Here is a 21,244-nt window from a genome sequence, read left to right as displayed (position 1 = left end):
ATTTTAGTTTTAGTATGGTACGCTAGGTTAAATTTGTAATATATTCTATTTATGTTCACCTAAGTCATCTAGTTGGTCAGGCTCTTGCTTTGGAAGCCATTCTGCTCTGGCTTAAGTGAGCCCAGGTGTTTTGATAACACTGCAATCTTTATTGAGTCTCAACACCAAATATGGTTATATAACCCATGATATTTTTATATTTATTGATTGTTATGTTCATTCTTGCAGAAGCATATTCTACTTTTATGTTGTCTCGTCAGTCCATAAGTCAATACTTGATCACTAATCAATATAAACCATCAAATGTTAGCATCCTCTTTGGTGCTTATTCCTACTAGTCTACTTTCAAAGAGAGTTGTTAACAGTTAGTCAGTGACTACTTTCTATTTGCAGCCTAAGCATTATTAGTGTGTGCAGGCACTTCTACACAGAACAGTCAATGACTACAAAAGCGTGGGCTTTGATCCCCAATCAAGTAGTTTAGAGATCAGATTGATTCAGAGCAAGGATGACATTTGCAATCCACAGGTTAATTACAAGGCAGAGAAATATCATTGAATGATTGATATTTGGAGGGAAACCTATGACTGGCGATTTGTACTGCTTATGTCTAGGATCCAGATTGTGTTTCCAGTACCGACTCTGTAGTCCTTTTCTTCTTTTGACAGGATGATTGCTATTCTTGTTATTCACTCTTTTTTAATAGCCTCCATTTACAGTTGCAAGAAAACATGAGCAAAAAGTGGTTGTTAAATTCATCTATAAAACAATGTTACTAATCATCTATTTATTTTCTCCAGGCACAAGGGGAAACTTGCACTTGTAGTGTGTTATCAATGTAATAATATGAAAAACAGAAAACAACTAAATAATTAACTAATTAAAAATGAAGTTGATGATCTGGCTAATCTCCACCTTATCTAGTTCTGACAATTATCAATTTTACCATTTTCTGTTTTTTTTTTTTTTTGAACCAGATATTTATTTTTGGTTATTTGCTTTTATAGCTTGCTCTAGATTTATACCCATGTGATGATCCAGGTTTGTTAGAAGAGGATCACCCCTTCGAATGAGCATAGACAACTATGGTCGTTCAGAAGAATCATAGCAGGTTACTTCTATACTGCTCTACTTACCATGCACCTTGTAGATGTGCCAAGGATCTTCTCAGACCTCTTCTGTTTTCTGGGCCAGGATATACAAGCTAAATGCACCATTGTAATGATGCTCATACCTAGTAACTTTGCTTGTACTGCCCAACCAGAGAAATGGGCAGCTTATAGAGAATTCGCAAAAAATTGCATTTATAATCTGCATTGAGTAAATTAAGCTCAGTACGGTAGATATTTCTATTTGCACTCTTCCCAATATTTTGAGTGTACTCATAGTATGGAACCGGATGAGCTTTCTGCATTCACAATTTTGATTTACATTCTTTAAATTCCAACTTCTGATTTACCATGTGAAATTTCAGCAATTTCTTGGGTCTGGGGCTCGGGCCCATAAAAGGTACAGGATCCTAATAATCCTTGTAAAATTCATAGATCGTATATCTTCCATCCCGTTTGAGTTGAAGGAATAGGGGTCTGGAATTGGAATTGGAATGGGCCATTCTAGTTCCAACTGTTGGATTGGGCAGAATTTTTTTTTTTTTTTGATCAATAACATCAACTTCATTAAATTAAGAGAAGAGAGGGAAAAGAATACAAGGGGAGATAAAATAATTTAGCTCCCCAAAAACAGAAAAGGCAGGGAATGCAAAGAAAATTAAAAACTAGCCCAAAAAACAACCTCCCTCTTCACTCCTTGCTTGGCCAACCCATCCGCAAATGAGTTGGCACTCCTCTTCACCCAGCTGTACTGAATCTCAATGTCCCTACCCAGCCATAAGAACTATTTTTTCTCATTGTTAAAGTTCCACAAACCATTGTCATCTGTCTTCAACCAATTAACCACCACCTTCGAGTCACATTCCAAAATCAAACAACTAATATTTAGATCTTTTGCTCTTCGAATTCCTTCAAGCGCTGCAAGGATCTCAGCCCTAAGAGAGTCACTTTCTCCAATAGGGCCAGAGAATAAAGTAGTAACAATCCCTTCCTCATTCCTGAAGACTCCTCCAATCCCAGAGGGCCCTGGATTCCTTACACTACTACCATCAAAATTCAGCTTTATAAAGCTCGAGGAGGGAGGGGACCAGAACGGACAAAGAGTCCTCTTGCATCTAGCAGTGAAAGCAATCTCTTTCCAGTTTCTTAGCAAGTCATCCATAGGACAATCTGAAAACAACTCCAAAGATTTTAGCCAGTGGACCGCTCTTATGAGGATTCGATCTAACAAATCTTCCCGAGTTTTTTCCTTGTCAGAAAAGATGCGTGAGCTTCTTTCTTCCCACAAAGACTAGCAAACCGCTGCTCTAATACACCTCCACATAGTCTTCCCTCGCTTCTTAGGCCAACTGAAAAAAGAAGGAGAAAACAAACCTTGGACAGTCTCCGGAGGATACCAAGAACGCCCAAAACGGGAGAAAACCCACTCCCAAACAGATTTAGCAACCTTACAAGAGACCATGAGGTGGTAGCCAACTTCCCCATCAGCTTTACAAAGAGCACATCTATTAGGAAGTAGACAATAGTTGGGTCTCTTTCTTTGGAGTAAGTCTAAAGTGTTGATTCTTTCTAGGAAAATTTCTCAACAAAAAAACCCCACCCGAGGAGGAATAGGTCTGCTCCAAATTTCCTTAACTGGAAAGGACAACCCTAGGGGGGTAGGAGGCTAAGTTAAGGTTTCAAAGAAAGAAGCACAAGAAAAGGTACCAGAGCTAGAAAGGGTCCAAAATCTGGTGTCTTCCTTAGCAGGGTTTAGGAAGACACCCTCAAGGGAGGCTAGCAGAGCTACCAGGCTATCCAAGTCCGTATCCCTAATTGCCCTATGCAGGCCAAGGTTCCAACCAAAGCCTGAAGTGGAAGCTGAAGGGATTAAGAAAGAAGAAATGGGTTCATTTTTCAAGTCTGAAAGAGCATACAAGGAAGGAAACTTGTCTTTCAGAGGAGAATCCCCGACCCAAAGATGTTCCTAGAAATTTATTCGGTTACTAGAGTTTAGACCATACCTATCCAAGGGGAGAAAACTGGAAGCAGATTGTGGATGGATTTCCAAGGGGAAGCAGCTGAAGCCCTTGCCAAGATTCCTGGATCCCAGCCATTGTCTTCCAGCCCATGAATGCTAGCCACAATCTTAGTCCACAATTTATCCCTTTCCAAAGAGAACCTCCACAACCACTTCCCCAGAAGAGCCATGTTCCTTTTCTTGAAATTACCAATCCCAAAACCTCCTAGTGTTTTACACCTAGAGACTACCTCCCAACTCACCCTATGATATCTCTTCTCCTCTCTAGGCTCCCAGAGAAAGTTCCTTAATAATTTTTCCAAAAGATTTGAAACCTTTGAGGGGATCTTAAACACTGACAGAAAGTAAACATGAAGGTTAGCTAGGGTAGATCTAATGAGAGAGACTCTTCCACCTAAAGAAAGATAACTCCTCTTCCAGGCCGCTAGCCTCTTCTCAAACCTCTCTACTACCGGAGCCCAAAAGCTAACACTCTTACGATTATCTCTTAAAGGGAGGCCCAAATAAGTCAGGGGCCAATCCGTAATAGCACAACCTAGCTCATCTGTAGATTCCCTTAGGTCTCTTTCGTTCACATTCACTCCCGCCACACAACTCTTGTCAAAGGTTACCTTGAGGTTAGATATCTGCTCAAAAAGTTATATTGTCAACTTTAGATTCCGGATCCAACCGAGGTTCCTTCCTTCACAAAAAATGATAGTATCATCTGCAAACTGTAGAAGAGTTAAGGGAACCTCCTCCCTTCCTACTCTCCACCCTCTTATTAGATTTCTCGAGTCTGCTCTATGGATCAATCGCCCAAACACATCAACAATAAGGATGAAAAGAAAAGGGGAAAGAGGATCTCCTTGTCTTAGACCTCTCAACGCCGGAAAGAAGTCAACCACAGTCTCGTTCACCAGGATAAAATAATGCAAGTCCTAACACAGCTCCAGATCCACTTGCACCACCTGTCACCAAAACCAAAACTCCTCAACACCTCCATTAAGAAAGACCAATCAACCAAGTCGAAAGCCTTCTCCAAATCCAATTTGCAAATCACTCCCTTCTTTGACTTTCTAAAGCTCTCTAAGCTCTCATTTGCAATGAGGATCTGATCGGTGATCTCTCTTCCTTCCACAAAAGCACTTTGGTTGGGTGCAATAATAGAACGAAGCACCTTCTTTATCCTGAGAGACAACACCTTTGCAATGATTTTGTACAAGCTAGTCACCAGACTAGTAGGTCTAAAATCTTTTGGTTGAGAAGCATCTTTTTTCTTTGGGACTAAAGCAATGAAAGTTGAGTTCAAGCCCAGGTTTATTACACCCCTCCTGTGGAACTCCTCAAAAACCGATGTAAGATCATTCTCCAAAATATCCCAGTAATCCCGGTAAAAGGCATTGTGAACCCATCTGGACCCGGAGCTTTTGTCCTATCCATAGAGAATACTGTTTCCTTTACCTCCTCCATATTGAACATTTTTTCTAGCCACTCTCTCTTCTCTACACTCTCTCATTCAAAGGCCTTCTAAAAATAGATTTGAAGTGGTTTACTAGGGCCTCTGCAATTTCAGCCAGGTGAGACAAAACTACTCCATCAACTTCCAAGTTAGAGATGTAATTATTCTTTCCCCTTCCATTTGCCACTGAATGGAAAAACCTTGTGTTTCTGTCTCCCTCCTTTAGCCACTTACACCTAGATTTTTGCCTCCAACTGATTTCCTCCTTAATCAGGATGTCCTCCATCTGCCTCCTTAAAACCCATCTTAACTTCCTTTCTTCCTCTCCAAAGGGGCCTCTCTCTTCCTTTAGGTCCAAATCATCGATTTGCTCCACCAGAACTTGATTTCTCTCTTCTAATCTTCCAAACTCCAGCCTATTCCACTCCTTTAATTGAGATTTTAGGTATTGGAGTTTCTTGTGGAACCTCATTCCCTCCCAATCAACTACCGGATTAGCTTTCTCCCACCACTCTCTGATTTTCTCAATGAAACCCGGATGAGTCAACCACATATTTTCAAACTTGAAAGGGGTAGGCCCTACTCCTCTTAATTCCTCATTGACCAAAACTATTTGCTAGTGGTCTGAAGTAAGTCTAGGGAGAGCCCTAGAAGTAATATTGCCCCAATGTTCCTCCCAATCTGTTGAAAACAAAAATCTGTCCAACTTAGAGCAAATTGGCCGTGATTGGAGGTTGGACCAAGTGAAGTTATTATTTAGGAAAGGAAGTTCTTTGAGATTAAAAGAGTCCACAAATTGGTTGAACTTCCTCATACTTGTTGTCATTCTCTATTTGGGATTGTTGGTTTCCTCCATAAATCTCACTACATTAAAGTCCCCTCCCACACACCAGGGTCCATCCCAGAGGCCTCTAATGTCACTCAATTCTTCCCATAATTTCTCCCTTTGCCTATAGTCATTGGGGCCATACACATTTGTTAGTACCCATTCATATCCATCGGCCACCTGTTTGAACTTCAGGGAGACAAAGTGATCTCCAATTAGCTCCTCCATACCTAAGAGTATCTCTTCTTTCCACAGGGTCACAATCCCTCCCGAGGAACCCCACGAAGGAGCAGCCACCCACTTAATACCTCTAGAACTCCACACACTCCTTGCCCATCTGAATCAAAATCCATTCTTTTGGACTCCTGAAGCATAACCACATCCGGATTAAACTTCTTAATTACCTCTTTGATTGTTGCTCTCTTCCTAATGCTGCCCAACCCCCTCACATTCCAACTTAGGATTCTCATTGTGAACTATAAGCCTTAACCCTAACTCCTCCAAGAACTATTTAGACCATTTTCTTCTAATCCCTTTCACTTCAAACTTCTTGTCTCCCTCAGTATCTTTTTTTAATATCTCCACTTCACTCAGCCTTCTAAACTTCATCTTACTATCATCTTTATTTTTCATGTAGGCTTTTAGATCATTCGGGTTCTTCAGCTTGCACCCCAACTTTTTCACAAACTCTGCAACTGACTTTTCCCCATTAGTTTCCTCTTTCTCTAAAGAAGCACTCTCCTCACTCCTCCGAAGCTTCTTGTTCCTTCTCACATTATCTCCAACCACAACCCTGTCTATCCCCTCCAGGCTCCCTCTCTGCAAATCCTTCCTTTCCACTTCACCCAAGAGTCTAAGATTTCCCAAATTATTGTCTCTCTGCAAGTTTCCTCACCCACTTCCCCCCCTTGTAGACTTCATGTGGCTTTCAGACCAAGGGCTTCCGACTCTTGGTTGGGAAGAGAATCTGGTACAAGAGATACAGAGCGCTCATCAGTATCCAAAACTGAATTGACAGAGTTGAGGGATTTACCTGAGGTAGAGAAGTGAGGAGAGAGCAAAGGCGAAGGAGAGGTAGTCACTTTCTTTTTTGAGAAATTAGAGCACTCTGTCTCCCAGAGATGGGGGAGGAAAATCCCTGTCGCTGTGTCAACACAAAGACCCCTTTCTGTACCCAAATATGTACCTCCCTGTAAAGTACCCTTGTTCCGCTCTGAGAAGACCCGAGCTACCTCCTTTTCGGCCTCTTGCAAAGCACTAGAACTAGGGGAGGGGGGGGGGGGGCTCAACCAGTATTGGGTTAAAATCAAACACCCGCTCCTCGCCCCCTCCTCCTTTCCTTCCCCCACCGAATCCCCTAAGAACAAACAGTCCAGGCTAAAAGAATCCCTGTTCTGACCTTTAGATAGAGCTTCAACTGCCGCATTGCCTAAACTCCCACATACTTCTGAACTTTCATCATGATCAAAATCTGAACCGCAGCTCAACCAACCTTGATCAACCTCTTCTTTCTCTTCTGGTCTGCCTCTCGAATAGCGCAGGTTTGGGCGATCAGAAATGCTAAGATTTTGCGCGTTGCTGGCTGCCCGTCGGACCTAGCACAGAGGCCGGCGTCCTTCAACCTTGTTCGCTGACTTCGCCCCTCCACAATCGAGAGAGCGAGACTTAGACGATGATAGATGAAAGTTGTCATCTATCATCGCCCCATGCTTGCCCCGCCCCACGTGATGACTTAAGTTGTCACGTGGGCTTTTAAAACCGAAAGTAGGCTCACCCACTGACCCAACTGGCTCGACATTCCTTAAAGCCGGTCCGGAGAGAGACTTAGAGCACAAACGACTCTTACCCAACTTAGCCACGTCAGCATAGGACGGGCCACCCTCTTTAAACAACCCCTCTTCAAAAAAATTTGAAAAAGAAGCCTTAATAGGAAGGCTTCGAGATTAGAATCCCATTCTCATTTGTGGTGGAATGGCATTACCTCATTTGAAGGAATGGCCATTTCCCCATCCCCTCCCTTTGAAATAAAATCTAATTCCAGTTGATTCCAATTTTCATTCCCATTCCTGTTTGAATTAGACTATGAGAATAAGCCATTCCAATTTTGACCGTGAACCAAATAGATACTAAGGGGGTCAAAGTTGAATTGAGCCTATCAACGCCATCTGTGAACAGAATTTTCAAAGCATGAAGCATGGTAGACATGGCGTATAATGAGCATTCCAGACCCTACCCATCAGCAAGTCCTGTAATTCCAGATTAAAGAAGACAGTTTCGACCTATTATCTCTTACTAGTTACTAATAAGGGTTCCTGAAAATATTTACTAAATTCGTCCAATTATGGTTGAGGATGAAATGTGCTAATTAATAGTTGAGGAATTCCTTGTTGGCTAATGAATAACCAGGCTGCATTGGACAAATGGCTCCGGTTCTGTTAAATAGAGAGGGGACTTGTATTCATGTATCGGTAACCATGGGTTTCATGGTAAATGGATTTTTTCATGGGTGTGATACCTATTTCTCATGTGGATGTGGATAAGGATAAAATTCAACACAAACATTCCTTCCGTCACTGACCAGAGGAAAAACGTTTGGCCGATGCATTATTTTTTTCAAAATACCTATTTTACCCTAAGAAACAAAATTCTTTCATTTGAAAAGTCTTTCACATCATTCTTCGCCAAGTGAAATTCCTTGTTGACTTTTAAACATTGAATCTAAAGGACAAATGTGCCCTTCACTGTTGGTTAAATTTTCAAAACATGGTGAAAAATTTCAATGACCATCTATTTCTTCTTTTCTTGGTAGAAGCAAGTTTCTCATTTTCCCTTGTTTTCTGCAACCGAACTAGTGTACCATTGCTCCTTTTGTTTTTCTTCTCTTCCTCCGCTTTTTTACCCCACCCTCATTTCTTCTTTCTCCTGCTCCAATGGTGATGCAAGTATGCAACCAATATACTAGCTTACATCTTCAGAGAGACCTTATGTTGGTTGAGAGTGGAAAAAGGAATTAGATAAGTAAAATCCTGAACTCTTTTAAATGGCAATGGGTCGTAGGGACTTAAACACTCTCTGAACTTGCGGTGAGGTGGGGAAAGAAACGGGTAGCTTGCCTACTCTAGAAGAGCCCCCAGAACTGTAGCAGTCGAAGGTCTCAGATACTTTAATTTCCCTTATTCCGACAAAGGCCCTTTGAACTATCACCTGGGTTCTTCTCATGGCTATGCTGAGCCTCCCGTAAAAATTCAGAACAAACCAACTAGGTCCAAAAAAGTTGAGTACCTGTAACAAGATCGAGTAGAGCTTGCGAGAAAGTTGGATGAGTTGAAAGATCAACTTAGTAGATCCACCCAAAACCTTATGGTGGACTGGATGCGCACGTGATCCATGGTTTCCAAAGGGATTGGCTGGATCAAGTAGTAGGTCTTCTGTACAGATTTTATTACAATCTGATGCTCCTCCTCATCGATGAGCATTGGCGAGGACGGTTTTGGTGGCATTGTGTTTCTTCATCCAGAACCTTGACCAAGAGAGTCATTGCCTGCCGGAGAATGATCCAGAAGAACCCCAACTTGTGCGAAGTCCGAAGCAAGCAGTAGTCAAGCACCCATTGCCCACCGTCTGCCAACTACCAAAGTTCAATTTTGAGTCATTCATGAATATCAAAATCAAGGGCTTCCTGAGCGTTTCATTGAAGATCACATAATGTTTTCTGTGAGGAGGAGCATCGACGGGCATGGCTTTGGTGGCGTTGGGTTTCTCCATCCGGAACCTGTGAAATGGTAAAAGGGTAAAACGAGTATTTAAAAAAATAATGAATCAATTAAACGTTTTCCGTTTGAAACAGTAATCAAAGGGAGGTTTGTGTTGAATTTTCCAAAAGTTTAAGGGAGGTTTTTATTAAAGTAAAATTTGAGGGGAGACTTTTATTATTGTTAGAAACCTCAGGGGAGGGGAGGTTTTTATATTTTACCCTTTTTAGAAATGAAATTTATATGTATAAAAATGTCAATTGTTTAAATTAGTCGAACATAGATTAAATGCACGTACCGGAATAAGTGTTTACTTTTTTTTTTTTATGCCAGAAATGTCAGCTTCGATCATTCTCAACTCAAATGAGTATATAGTCATTGGTGATTGCATAATGCAAGAAATTAGGAACAGTGGACGAGGTACAAGGAAAAAGAGCCTTCTTAGCCAACAAATTGCACCACCCGGTTTCCAAATCTTTTATTGAACTGTAGTGAAGAATGAGGAATTCCAATTAGGAGAGTAGTACAGCAGTCAGCTGTTTGATACGCCAAGGAGAACTACCATAAGATCACAATTTATTTTAATATAGGGGCTGGGTGGGCCGCAACCAATGCTTAGATATGAGAGCTACTGTCACTCGTTATTAGAAGAATCACCCATGGTTTCAAACTGACAATTAAGCACCTTGTTGGCTAGCTATGGCGTGAATGTATAAAGATATATTATTGAAGATTGCATTACATCAAGCTTTACAGATTTCCCAAAAAATCGCCCATCACCTAGCAAATTTGATGGAGGCTTTCTCTTTCCTCCTAGAATCTTCAATCTCACTCCAATATATTAACCAGTCCAATTAAGCCCAGCTAGGTTTGGATTCCACTCTTAGGTTCAGAGGTGAAAGAAACCAAAGCCTTTTAACCAATGGACATTGAATGAAAAGGTAATCAATCTATGGAATAAATGTTTACATGGGTAATGACTTCACCGAAAAAATGAATGAGGGTATAGGCAAAGGAAGTTCATAGTTATTTCATCTGTATCAAATTGCATGTAAACCGGGGCGCCTTCTGATTCTTTTTATTTTTATTTTTTTCCGCTAGCTCTATTAATCTCTGTCAAGTTGCCTAGGATACTCAGAGGCCAGCGGGGAATCTGACCTACTCCCCACCATGTCTATCTGAAACAAACTTCATCAGAGATATGGGCTTATGGGATACAAGAAATATGAAATTCTCAGTTAGATTGCATTTAGGGCCCCTTCTTTTTCTGGATTTTGAGAGGGGAAAGGTTGGTAAATATGATTTTGATTTCTTTTGACCAAAAACCCTATGTTCTCTTTTCAGATTTATGTGGGGAATAGGAAAATTTTATTTTTCTGGGTAAGTGATACCCATCTCCTAGGTGGGTAAATAACATGGTATTTGGAAGTGTGGGTGCTTTTTGGGACCAATTTTCAAGAAAAAACGCTCATGCTTCCAAGACCCGTTTTTTACAAAAAAATGCTTCTGCCATGTAGGCATTGAGAAACACTATGCTGTTTGGTAAAGTGATTTTCATCACCGTTTTTCACGTATGTGCTGATAGGTAAGCACCACATAGGATACACATTAGTCAACCATTGGGGAAAACGGTTCACCGATGCATGAAACGCCAAATTTTCGAGGTATGCCCGAATTTTAATAATTGGCTGAACCAAACAATGAGATACATGGGTGTTTGTTGAAACACCTATGTGGATCTGACATGACACCATTTTTTTGAAAAACGGTCATGGTTCCAAACATCCCCTAACTTTTTTACCTTGGAGCAAAGTTGCCAACACTTGAAAGGGACAAAAATACCCCTTGTAATAATGGATTTTTATGGATAAAATGGTCATTACCTTATTTACATGAAAAATAAAAGAACATGAATAAATGCAATTACTCGAGTAAGTCTTACATGAAAAACAATTACCTGAAAAAATGTATTTACCCAAATAAATAATTTACCACAATGTGAAGAGGGCGTTAGTGGGTTCGGGGCAAATAAGGATTTTGCACAAGGTCAATCATAAGCAACTTGACATGCAATTTTTAGGTTGAATACATGCGATTCATTTAATCTTCATTATATGTTTACAATATTAACTTTTTGTTCCTTTTGTTAATTTGTAGAGATCCACATGCATATCTCGTATATTCTCTATTCCAAAATCCAAACTATGCTATCTTCAAATTCCGGTACAATTCTTAATCACAAATTATGATTAAAAATTGATTAGTGCCATCATTCATGCACTCATTACAATAAGTACCATTGAAGAGAGAGATTACAATCCCAAAAAAGAATACATAAGATTCTCATCTTAAAAAAGAATAAAGAAAATATTATGAACCCAAACAGAAGCAATTAAAGAAGAAATAACACCAGACTCTTCTCTAATTGTTGATCAAATCATGGTACCACCACCAATATGGTCGGATCATTAACGCATTGTCTTCGTGGTCCAGAATCTGCATAAAAATCATGAGAAATTAATGGAATTTAATATATATATAACCAACCCGGGATTAGAATCAAGTCAGAAATCAAGCAGAAATTTGGCAAGAATTAATATGAAATGATGTGATGGTTAAGTGGAGGAATGAATGAGAGCTTACACGACAATGGTAGACATATCCTGGTGCCAAGCTGGGGTCGAATGGATATGGAGAATTGGTCTCTACCGGGTTAAATTTGACGACCACCGTTGTCATGGTTCCGGGGGCCAAATTCACCGTAGTCTTCCATGTTCTCTCATTCGCCGGTATGTCAAGCACTTGGCCGGAGAGGTTGGACTCCACGTTGCAGGCAACAGCATCGTACTGTTGTGTCAAGCAGCCGGTGAATTGGTCCACATTCGTGAGTGGCTGCACCCTGGTTTCTAGGTACGTAGCCAAGTGTATGTGCAGTGGGTGGTTATCGCCCGTCAAGTTGATCACATCCCATATCTCTGTAGTGCCGGATTTCGGCGTCTCTATTACGGGGTCCTCAACTCTTTTTCCATTTATATAAAGTGGTGGGTGTGGGTGATCCTGATGGGTCTGTGTACTCGTGCAACGCAAGGTATCTTCTCGTGGACCCCTGGTAGTTCACTAGACTCTCCGGGATGGTGGATTTGTCTGGTACAATTAATGGGATTTCCGGGTGCAATGATAAGCTTCATGACCTTTGAGTTGAGGTTATCCACCGGGTCTCCGTTGGGGTAAGGGTAGGGAGTGTCGTTGCTCATTAGAATCACGGTGGCGGTGGCAGTTCAGAAGTCGATGATGACGTCGGCTGTCTCGGCGGGGCCTAAGAGGATAGTCTGAAGCTGAAGGGGTGCGGGGAGGTAGGAGGCGTCGGCTCCTATTTGGGTGAAGTAGACGCCGTTGCTCAGCGAGAGGTGGAAGTATACCTTCGTCTCTGGACGTTCATGAATGGCCAGGCCTTCCCGGGCACAGTTGCTTCAGCTGCTGACGTCCCATAAGCGAACACTGCCCGTTGGAGGTAAATCACGATGATCCAGTCATTCCACCGTTTGTCTCGGTTGGACCGATAGTTTGGTTTTAAACCGTGGTGGTGGTGCAATTCCAAACAAAACAGGGCAAGTATGTTGGATTTTAATATCATAAGAGATTAAATCCAATGAGTTTGATTGGTCAATTGCATGAGAAATTGCACTTGCACACTTGATTAAAAAATCAGTTTTTCTCTTACAAAATTCAGTTTTGAACTTGTCCCACATCGAAAAATTATAAGTTTTGTTTTCAGTATTTCAATAGGAGCTGATTACACTCCTTAGAATTAGTAGAGGAGAGTATGGGGATTTGATACCGTGCAACGCGTGTGCACGTGTGTGCGCAGCACAATGAGGTGCACTTTGTTCGCGTGTGTGCGGCAGCGCAATGAGGCACTTTAGAGGCGCACTTTGCTCGTTGCTCGCACTTTGCGCGCACCTGCGTGGGTCGTGATGGGCGACTTTGGTTTTGGTGCGTTGCTGACCGTTGATCACCGTTGATGAGATCAACGGTCACGATTCAATCGGGTGTGATCAAGAGGCACAATTCAAAGTTAATTACTTTTTAAACTGTGACTGTTCAAGGTGCCTTCTCTAAACCAGCACCTACCTTTTCTTCATACCTCTTCACAAATTATTTAAGGAGCATGAATCAGACTCCAAAACACACATTTTTGAAATTCACTCACTCTCTCTCTCTCTCTCAGTCCGGTCTGTTACAGTCTCACAGAAGGTTTCTTTGGAGATTCTTCAACTTTGTTGGTTACAGATTCTCGCCCAAGGCTCTGTTGTATCCTGGGAACGAATTTGCCTGTAACCCAACAGCAAAATCAGTAAAATTGAGTGGGGGCAAATAATGTTCTAAAGATAGTGTCTTCAAACGCACCTCAGAGCTTCTCCTCCAAAATTACAGTGACCCCATTTTCTCCAACAAAGTATATACCCATTTCTTCTGATACATGCCAATGGTGTGACTACTAGGCTGAGGCGAGGTGGCAGCAGTGCCAGAATAGCTCAAGACTGTGGGCATCTGTAGGAGAGAATCAACGAACATTTGCAAAGAACTGGCCATTTTAGTCAATGTTGTGTTAGTTACTGGAAGTGGCGGTGGTGGTGGAGTTGCGCCGCTACAAAAGTTTGATGATGGATATCATGTTTTATCTTCTCGATCGTTGTCTACTTGTTTGTAAGGAAGAAAGAAGATATTCTAATTAAGAAAGTGATTAGTACAGAATCAAATGAAATACATATAGAAATAAAAAGAAAAGAATATATGCTAGGTAGAAGCTAGGGCGATTTTGTTAACAAATGCAACTGCGAGAGTGCAGCGGCCAGTATCATCATCAGCACGAGTGGTAAGATTTAAAACAAGTTCAGCCAAGGTATGAAGCAACTGAAGGTATTAGAAATATAATGGACGTGGATGAGAGAGAATAAAGCGCATCCTTACTTGCAAGACATACCTTTAACGCACTCGTGATTTCCTATTCACTTTTCCTACCCACTCTCTATCCGCCGTGAACAGAGTAGGTAGAAAAAGTTTGTAGGAAATCTGGGCTGCCTTAAGGGGGTATTTTTTTTTTTTTGGATTTTGAGAAGGAGAAAGTTGGTCAACTCATGTTCTTTTTTCAAATTTATGTGGGGATTAGAGAAAGTTTATTTTTTTAGGTATCACTTATTCAGATAAATATACCCATCTCCTAAGTGGATAAATAATTTTTCCACCTAAAGGAAAAATTGTCAACACTTGAATGGGATAAAAATGTCCCTTTTAATAATGAATTTTTATGGCTAAAATGGTCATTATCTTATTTACATGAGAAATAAAAAAACATAAGTAAATGCACTTACCCGGATAAGTATTTCTCAATAAAAACTTACTCAAATAACTATATTTACATAAATAAATAACTTACCGAAAAACAAATGGGGCCTAAAAGAGAAAGAAAACCTACAAATTACAAAAAGAGGGAGGGAAGAGAGAAAGCGTGTGCTCAGGCTCGGCACGCTATATATGCACAATTCAAGTATATATATGACTTGAGTTCAAACAGCATAAATGAAATATAAGAATTCTCCACTGAAGAAAAAAGAAATTGATGAGAGGAATTACGTTAGCAAGAAGGTACTGAAAGAAGTTGAATGATTGGTTGGGTGGCTGCAAATTCCCACACTGGCATACCATATTTTACGAGGGCCGGGTTTTTATTGTTCAGCTCACCCCATATGTTTACGTACAATTTGTACAGTTAAAACAGTGAGTGACAAATGGGCAAGGGAATATATTGAATCAGAGGTGAAGGTGGTGTTGATAAATACAGCCAAAAAATTAATAAAAGTTACTGAGGTGGATTGAATTCTAAATTTCCCTTTTATGAATGCATATGGTGTGTATTATATAATAATAATAATAATAATAATAAATCAAGAGTTGACCCAAGCGATCAAAATGAGTATTCATGATGAAGGCATTTTCCAACCGTACTTAGGGGAGCAATGTGGGCGGACCTAAGTTTGGGCTTACTCAACTCAATTTTATATGGAATGGATTTGGATTTTCGGTTTTTGGGTTAGGCTTGGGCCCAAAAGTAAAGGTTTTTTGATCTGGACCCATGCCTTAAGTAATATGTTTCTAGCCCAAGTTTATTTTCATTATATATATCACCATCATTTATGCCTTATCTTAACTATATGGAGCCAACTACATCAATATTATTTGGTCAATTTATTTTATTTAAACTCATATCTATTGTTAAATTCCTAGTGCTTAAATCATTTCTTACTACTTCTATCTATATCGTTTTTAGTCTACTCTAAGCTCTTTTATCCCTTTGCACCTGTAACAAATCACTTTTTTTTCAAACTAGACCTGTTGGTTGTATTCTATGCAAACGATCAAATCATCATAGTCTATTCTCTTTCATTTTATCACTTATTAGAGTTACTCTCACTTTTTCAAACTAGAGCGGTTGGTTGTCTTTTATGCAAACGACCAAACCATCATAATCTATTTTCTTTATAGTTTTTCCACTCATCCATCTTTGTTTTAGTTCTACTTATTTTAAAACCTCTTGTTTTTAGGGTATTTGTCTATAAGTTTAATTTTGCATTTAATCCTTCATTAGTTTAATCAATTAAAACAATGTCATTCATAAACATGTACCATGGAACATTTTTCTAAATATGTTTTGTCAATTCATTTATAATTAGTGCAAATAGATAAGGGTTCAGTTCAAAAGCTTGCAAGTTCAAGCTCAATTCAACTCGAGCTTGACTACAAGCCAAGCTTTTTCTAAAAAATAAAAATTATACATATAAAATTATTATATATAAAATATATTATTATATATAATAAAAATTATTTATTTATTATACTAAGTTTGATTAAGCTTGTGAGCCTCATGAGTCAAGTTTCACTGGACTTGAATTCGGCTCGATTAACAAACGAGCCTATATATCGGATTTGAACTCGATTCGAAACTCAAAACTTGGTTTAAACCGAGCCAAACCAAACTCAAATAGCTTGTGAGAAGTTCAACTCATGGTCACCCCTACCCAATTTCAATTCTTGCTATATGCTACAGATGTTAATATTACGGAAAAGTACGAATAGGTCCAATCCAAATTTCTGAACTCCACTGCAGAGCTATAAACATTCAAAATATCAAAATCCCCCATTCTATACCAATACCTGCCTGTAAATTGACATCAATTGACTTAGCAACTACCTCAATTGTACTTTGGGTCTACACATTTTAACCCTGGGCTGAATCGTCATTCTACCTTATCATCTTTTCAAAATTGAAGAAGTTTACGATTTCAGGTGTTATCTGAAATTTCTACTATGGCAAGTGAAAGGATTTTTAGAAAATTTGATCTGACACCACACTATAATGTGTCGGCAATACATAAAATATTTTTCTAAGAACAATAGAAGCAATTGATTGATGCAAGGATAAAATCTGAGATGGACAATGTATGAATAATCTGTGGCAGTTGGCCTTATGACAATGAACCTAAGTGATATATATATATATATAATCACAAATTATCATTTTGTAATTAAGAGGGGAACAGCATTGATTGACTGATCAAAGAAGATAATGAGGTTATCGCCAACATAATCTTCAGCAACCGTTGACACCACCATTTAATTTCTTTGATGGAATCCGTGGGAAACTTGCCAAACAAGAAAATTCATGCCAACAGGAGTTCCTGCCAATACACAACGGAGTATGGTTTTAAGAACAAATCAATCGGTTTTATTACTTATATCAGTTTAATTTTCCGTCCCCCATCTTCCCCCAATATATCACCTCTTCTGCCATGTATCTTGTTTGTTGTTTGAACTTTGAATGAATTGTGGAGTAGGGACTCAATGGCAGCGGCAGCCGGAAAGGGTTGAGGAGGGATTCTTCAAATAGAGCTAATTAATGAGGCCAAACCACCAAGGTCTAAATTAACATAACATCTATGGATGTTGATGTCTACTGACAATTGACTACTTACCAAATTTCTATCAATAAACAGTTCCATGATTTTCAATTCTTTATCAATTTACAGTTTAAAATAGGATAAATCCATAGTTGACTTGACAAGTATTAATAAATTAAATAATAATTTAGTATTCTTTTGCTCACTACAAAAGTTAATATGACAAGGAATAATAATGGTTAACAACGATTCCTATCTTGCTATCATTGTTTATAACAGTATAGTATAACTAGCTTTGCACAACTTGGCTTAGACCTTGGTTTATCAAATTTACATATTTTAGGCTTCAGCACACACAATAATGAATGAACTTCAACTCAACACTCAGCAGTCAAGGGTAAAAATGAAAATTAAAAGCGCCCAAAGATACAGGCTAAAATGTCCATTGACTAATCAACGAGATCGGCTTCAGTCAGGGCAAGCCCGTACTTACACTGTCCCAACAGCCTCTTGCAATCTTGTATCAGAAATATCTTTTTATGAAATAAAACACATAAATACGGAGATATTTTCAATGCAAAACTGTAAAGACTATTCGAATGGGCGTTATCCTAACAGTTAGAAGCCGAACTCTTAATCAATCTGTATCGACATTTAATTGCTCAATAGTTGCCTCAAGAATAATAGAAGCATTTCTCTTAATGATCCCATGTCCTATCCAGAACCTAAAATTCATCACTTACTCCTTATCTTTTTATCTCAGGTATGATCCGACCTAAGGAAAGTTGACACACTAGCTTCGATATGTTCAAGTCCAGACGTGCTCAACACATGTAATTTGATTATGTTGGGGCTCGATCAAAATCCCTAGCCCTTGCTAATATTATTAGACATGGTTGACTATCTATACAATGAAAACCAAAGGAGATGAAACTGAATATTAACATAGTCAGACTCCCAGTAGTTTGAACGATTTTAACCATTAGGCCCAAGCCCCATCTGGGTTTGACCACATTGGTTAGTATTATTGTTTCGAATTAAATATATCCAGAGTCAAGAAAAGCCCCTACGCATATTAATTTCTTCCTCATCAACCTGTTTATTAAGTTGTATATAGCTAGTAGGGAGCCAAGGTCCATGCCAATAGAGGATGGAGTAAGGTGTTAGGTGGATTCCAACACGACGATTGAACGCTGCACTGAATATTTCTTCGTTAAGCCGGAGAAACCGATCCATACACGAAAAGGAATGGGATAGGTTGTCGACGAGAACAAGAACAACAACGTCCAAAGAACCCAATTAAATAATTTCATTGGCGATATATAATTAATTCCTTTGTATATATGGCTAGCCAAAGAGGTACTGTATATATATAGTCGAAATCAAGGAGACGAGAACATGGTTATTGCAAGTATGATCGATACAAGTACCAAACAGTACCTCAGGAATATTTCATGTACGTGGATCAAATAAATATCAAATACAATTATTATTTAAAGCAACTGGACATCTTGACCTTCCTCTGATAGATAGATACCTCTTACTTGCTCTTTAAAAAATTGAAGCTAAGATTTCAATGTCTGCTGGAGTGTAAAGGAGCAGAGGATGTGTGGTTGGTTTGGTATGGAGTTAACGTGAGTGAAGAGTGCACGTTATTAATTAACCCATTGGCCACTGATTATTCTTTTTGTGGGTTCAAAATTCACTCTCAGAATTACTTCTTTGAAGTAAAAAAGTAATTACCTTTAAAAAGTATATTTATCATTTTTTTTTTATTCAGAATTCATTTTTCAAGCAGCTAGTGGGTTTGGTATGTAGTTAACGTGAGTGAAGAGTGCACGTTATTAATTAACCCATTGGCCACTGATTATTCTTTTTGTGGGTTCAAAATTCACTCTCAGAATTACTTCTTTGAAGTAAAAAAGTAATTACCTTTAAAAAGTATATTTATCATTTTTTTTTTATTCAGAATTCATTTTTCAAGCAGCTAGTGGGTTTGGTATGTAGTTAACGTGAGTGAAGAGTGCACGTTATTAATTAACCCATTGGCCACTGATTATTCTTTTTGTGGGTTCAAAATTCACTCTCAGAATTACTTCTTTGAAGTAAAAAAGTAATTACCTTTAAAAAGTATATTTATCATTTTTATTTTATTCAGAATTCATTTTTCAAGCAGCTAGTGGGTTTGGTATGTAGTTAACGTGAGTGAAGAGTGCACGTTATTAATTAACCCATTGGCCACTGATTATTCTTTTTGTGGGTTCAAAATTCACTCTCAGAATTACTTCTTTGAAGTAAAAAAGTAATTACCTTTAAAAAGTATATTTATCATTTTTTTTTATTCAGAATTCATTTTTCAAGCAGCTAGTGATTATATGAAGCAGAAATTTAACCAATAAACATAGACTTCTGAGCTTTTCTATGAACAGAAAAAAGTAAGAAATGAGATGGGACCTTTTACCTAGATTAGAAGGTTGTCCCTATGGTGGAGGACATGAAAAGTTAAAAGTTAGTTAGGTTTTGACAAAGAGAAAAGATTAAATAGAGAAGAATCCAAAAAGTTCTTTTCAAATGTCTCTTTGTATATAACTATATATTTCTCTATTGCCATGAAACAAGACGTGACTTGTAGTGCAAGTATCCTCGTTCCACTCGGAAATCCATCTTAATTAATTAATATTGTTGGCAACGACTTAAATTCGTATGTCAGCTTCTTCTTATTTGGCAACACTCTTGTAACATCGCATGAGACTGGGACCGCTATGTATATGATGCGTGGTGTTAGATCATATTTGAAGGATGATGGAATGTATTTTGTTGGAGATCCGATTACTCCATATGTATATTTTAGTGTGCATTGGGAATACTTTTCATATTAATTATAATGGTTTTCAAAACCGGATTGGACCGGACGGTCGGATTGGAAAATCGAAAACCAGTTTGGTGATTGGTTTTGGTTTTCTTCAAAACTGGAAATTTGCTCAAAACTGTTGATTTTGGTCAGTAAACCATTGATTTTGGTCAGCAAATCGTTGCTTCGGGTGGTTAATCATTTGAACCGTTCGAATGGTTTTGACCATTTTTTATTTTTTTGTCAAAACAGGCTGACCATTCGACCCGATAACCGGACCCCTGACTGGTTTAATCTCCGTATCATTTTTAAAAACCATACTTATCATAAAGAGATGTTCCCAACAATAGGTGAGAGGTGTTTTGGGGCACCTTCTGTATAGCGTCAATCTAATCTCATTTTGTTGGTATGGCTTAGTTTGTACTCCTTCCAAACTAAGCCTAAGAGATCCAAACTTGTAGAAAGAATAGGCATCCTCTTATCTTACCATAAAAGGTATTGAATCTTCTCTGACTAGTCTTAGTAAGAAGAAACTTATATAAAGCAAAACAAGGTGGTATATATAACAGTAACCAATTAATGGTCAATTTAAAAGCATCTCTTCCTTTATTGATTAAGTTGCTTCAGGAATGAATATTTTTAATTATAAAATTTTATTAGTAAAAGGGATATTTTTGTCTCATCCAGTTAATTTTCTTCCAGGTGGAAAAATTATTTATCCATTTGGGAGATAAATATATCAAAGAAAATAAATTTTTCCTAGTTCCTAATTTCCTACATAAATATGAAAAAAAAAAAAAGAATTTTCCAATCAATGAAATTGTGTTAATTTTCCCCCTCTCAAAATTCAAAAAATAAACTCTCCCTAAAAATAATTAAATAAGCCCGTCAATTTTGATGGCATTGAATTGGGTCCAAATGTTCTCTATCTTTCATCAGAAAATCACGAAATTATTTATCTATATACAAGTAAAAATAATTAATTTGGATATGAGTGGACTGGGATTAAAATTGGCGTGAACCTCCCTAGCCAAGCCAGATCAATATGGAAAATTCTTTTGCACCTTCTTAAAAAAGAAATGGTCCTAATCGACGTGGATGGTGCTTCCATGTTTATGAAAATTTTTGTTGTTTCAGCAGATACGAATATACGATGCCTTTAACGTCCACCGTTAATTAGACCCAAAAGTCAACACACAAAATGGATGGAGGTGATCTAAGAAAAAAACATGGACATTAATCCATGTATATATTTTCAATATGATGAACTTAGGAGAGGATGAACAGCCC

The 21,244-nt window shown here is 38.6% G+C and overlaps 1 protein-coding gene across 1 annotated transcript in view; it reads left to right on the top strand.

The window, feature by feature from the left end:
• SOS4 (pfkB-like carbohydrate kinase family protein) overlaps nucleotides 1-889 on the top strand; it is a 36,374-nt gene extending 35,485 nt beyond the window's left edge. Inside the window, exon 13 of the mRNA XM_088903997.1 lies at nucleotides 418-889. Coding sequence (XP_088760123.1) covers nucleotides 418-558 — 141 coding nt within the window. The 3' untranslated portion in view covers nucleotides 559-889. The remainder of the gene's footprint in view (nucleotides 1-417) is intronic.
• The last annotated feature ends 20,355 nt before the right edge of the window (nucleotides 890-21,244 follow it).

Source organism: Nelumbo nucifera, chromosome 4 (assembly GCF_055504915.1).
Source record: "Nelumbo nucifera cultivar China Antique chromosome 4, China Antique-T2T, whole genome shotgun sequence".
Taxonomy (NCBI): Eukaryota; Viridiplantae; Streptophyta; class Magnoliopsida; order Proteales; family Nelumbonaceae; genus Nelumbo; species Nelumbo nucifera.
This window is presented reverse-complemented; position numbering and strand designations above follow the sequence as displayed.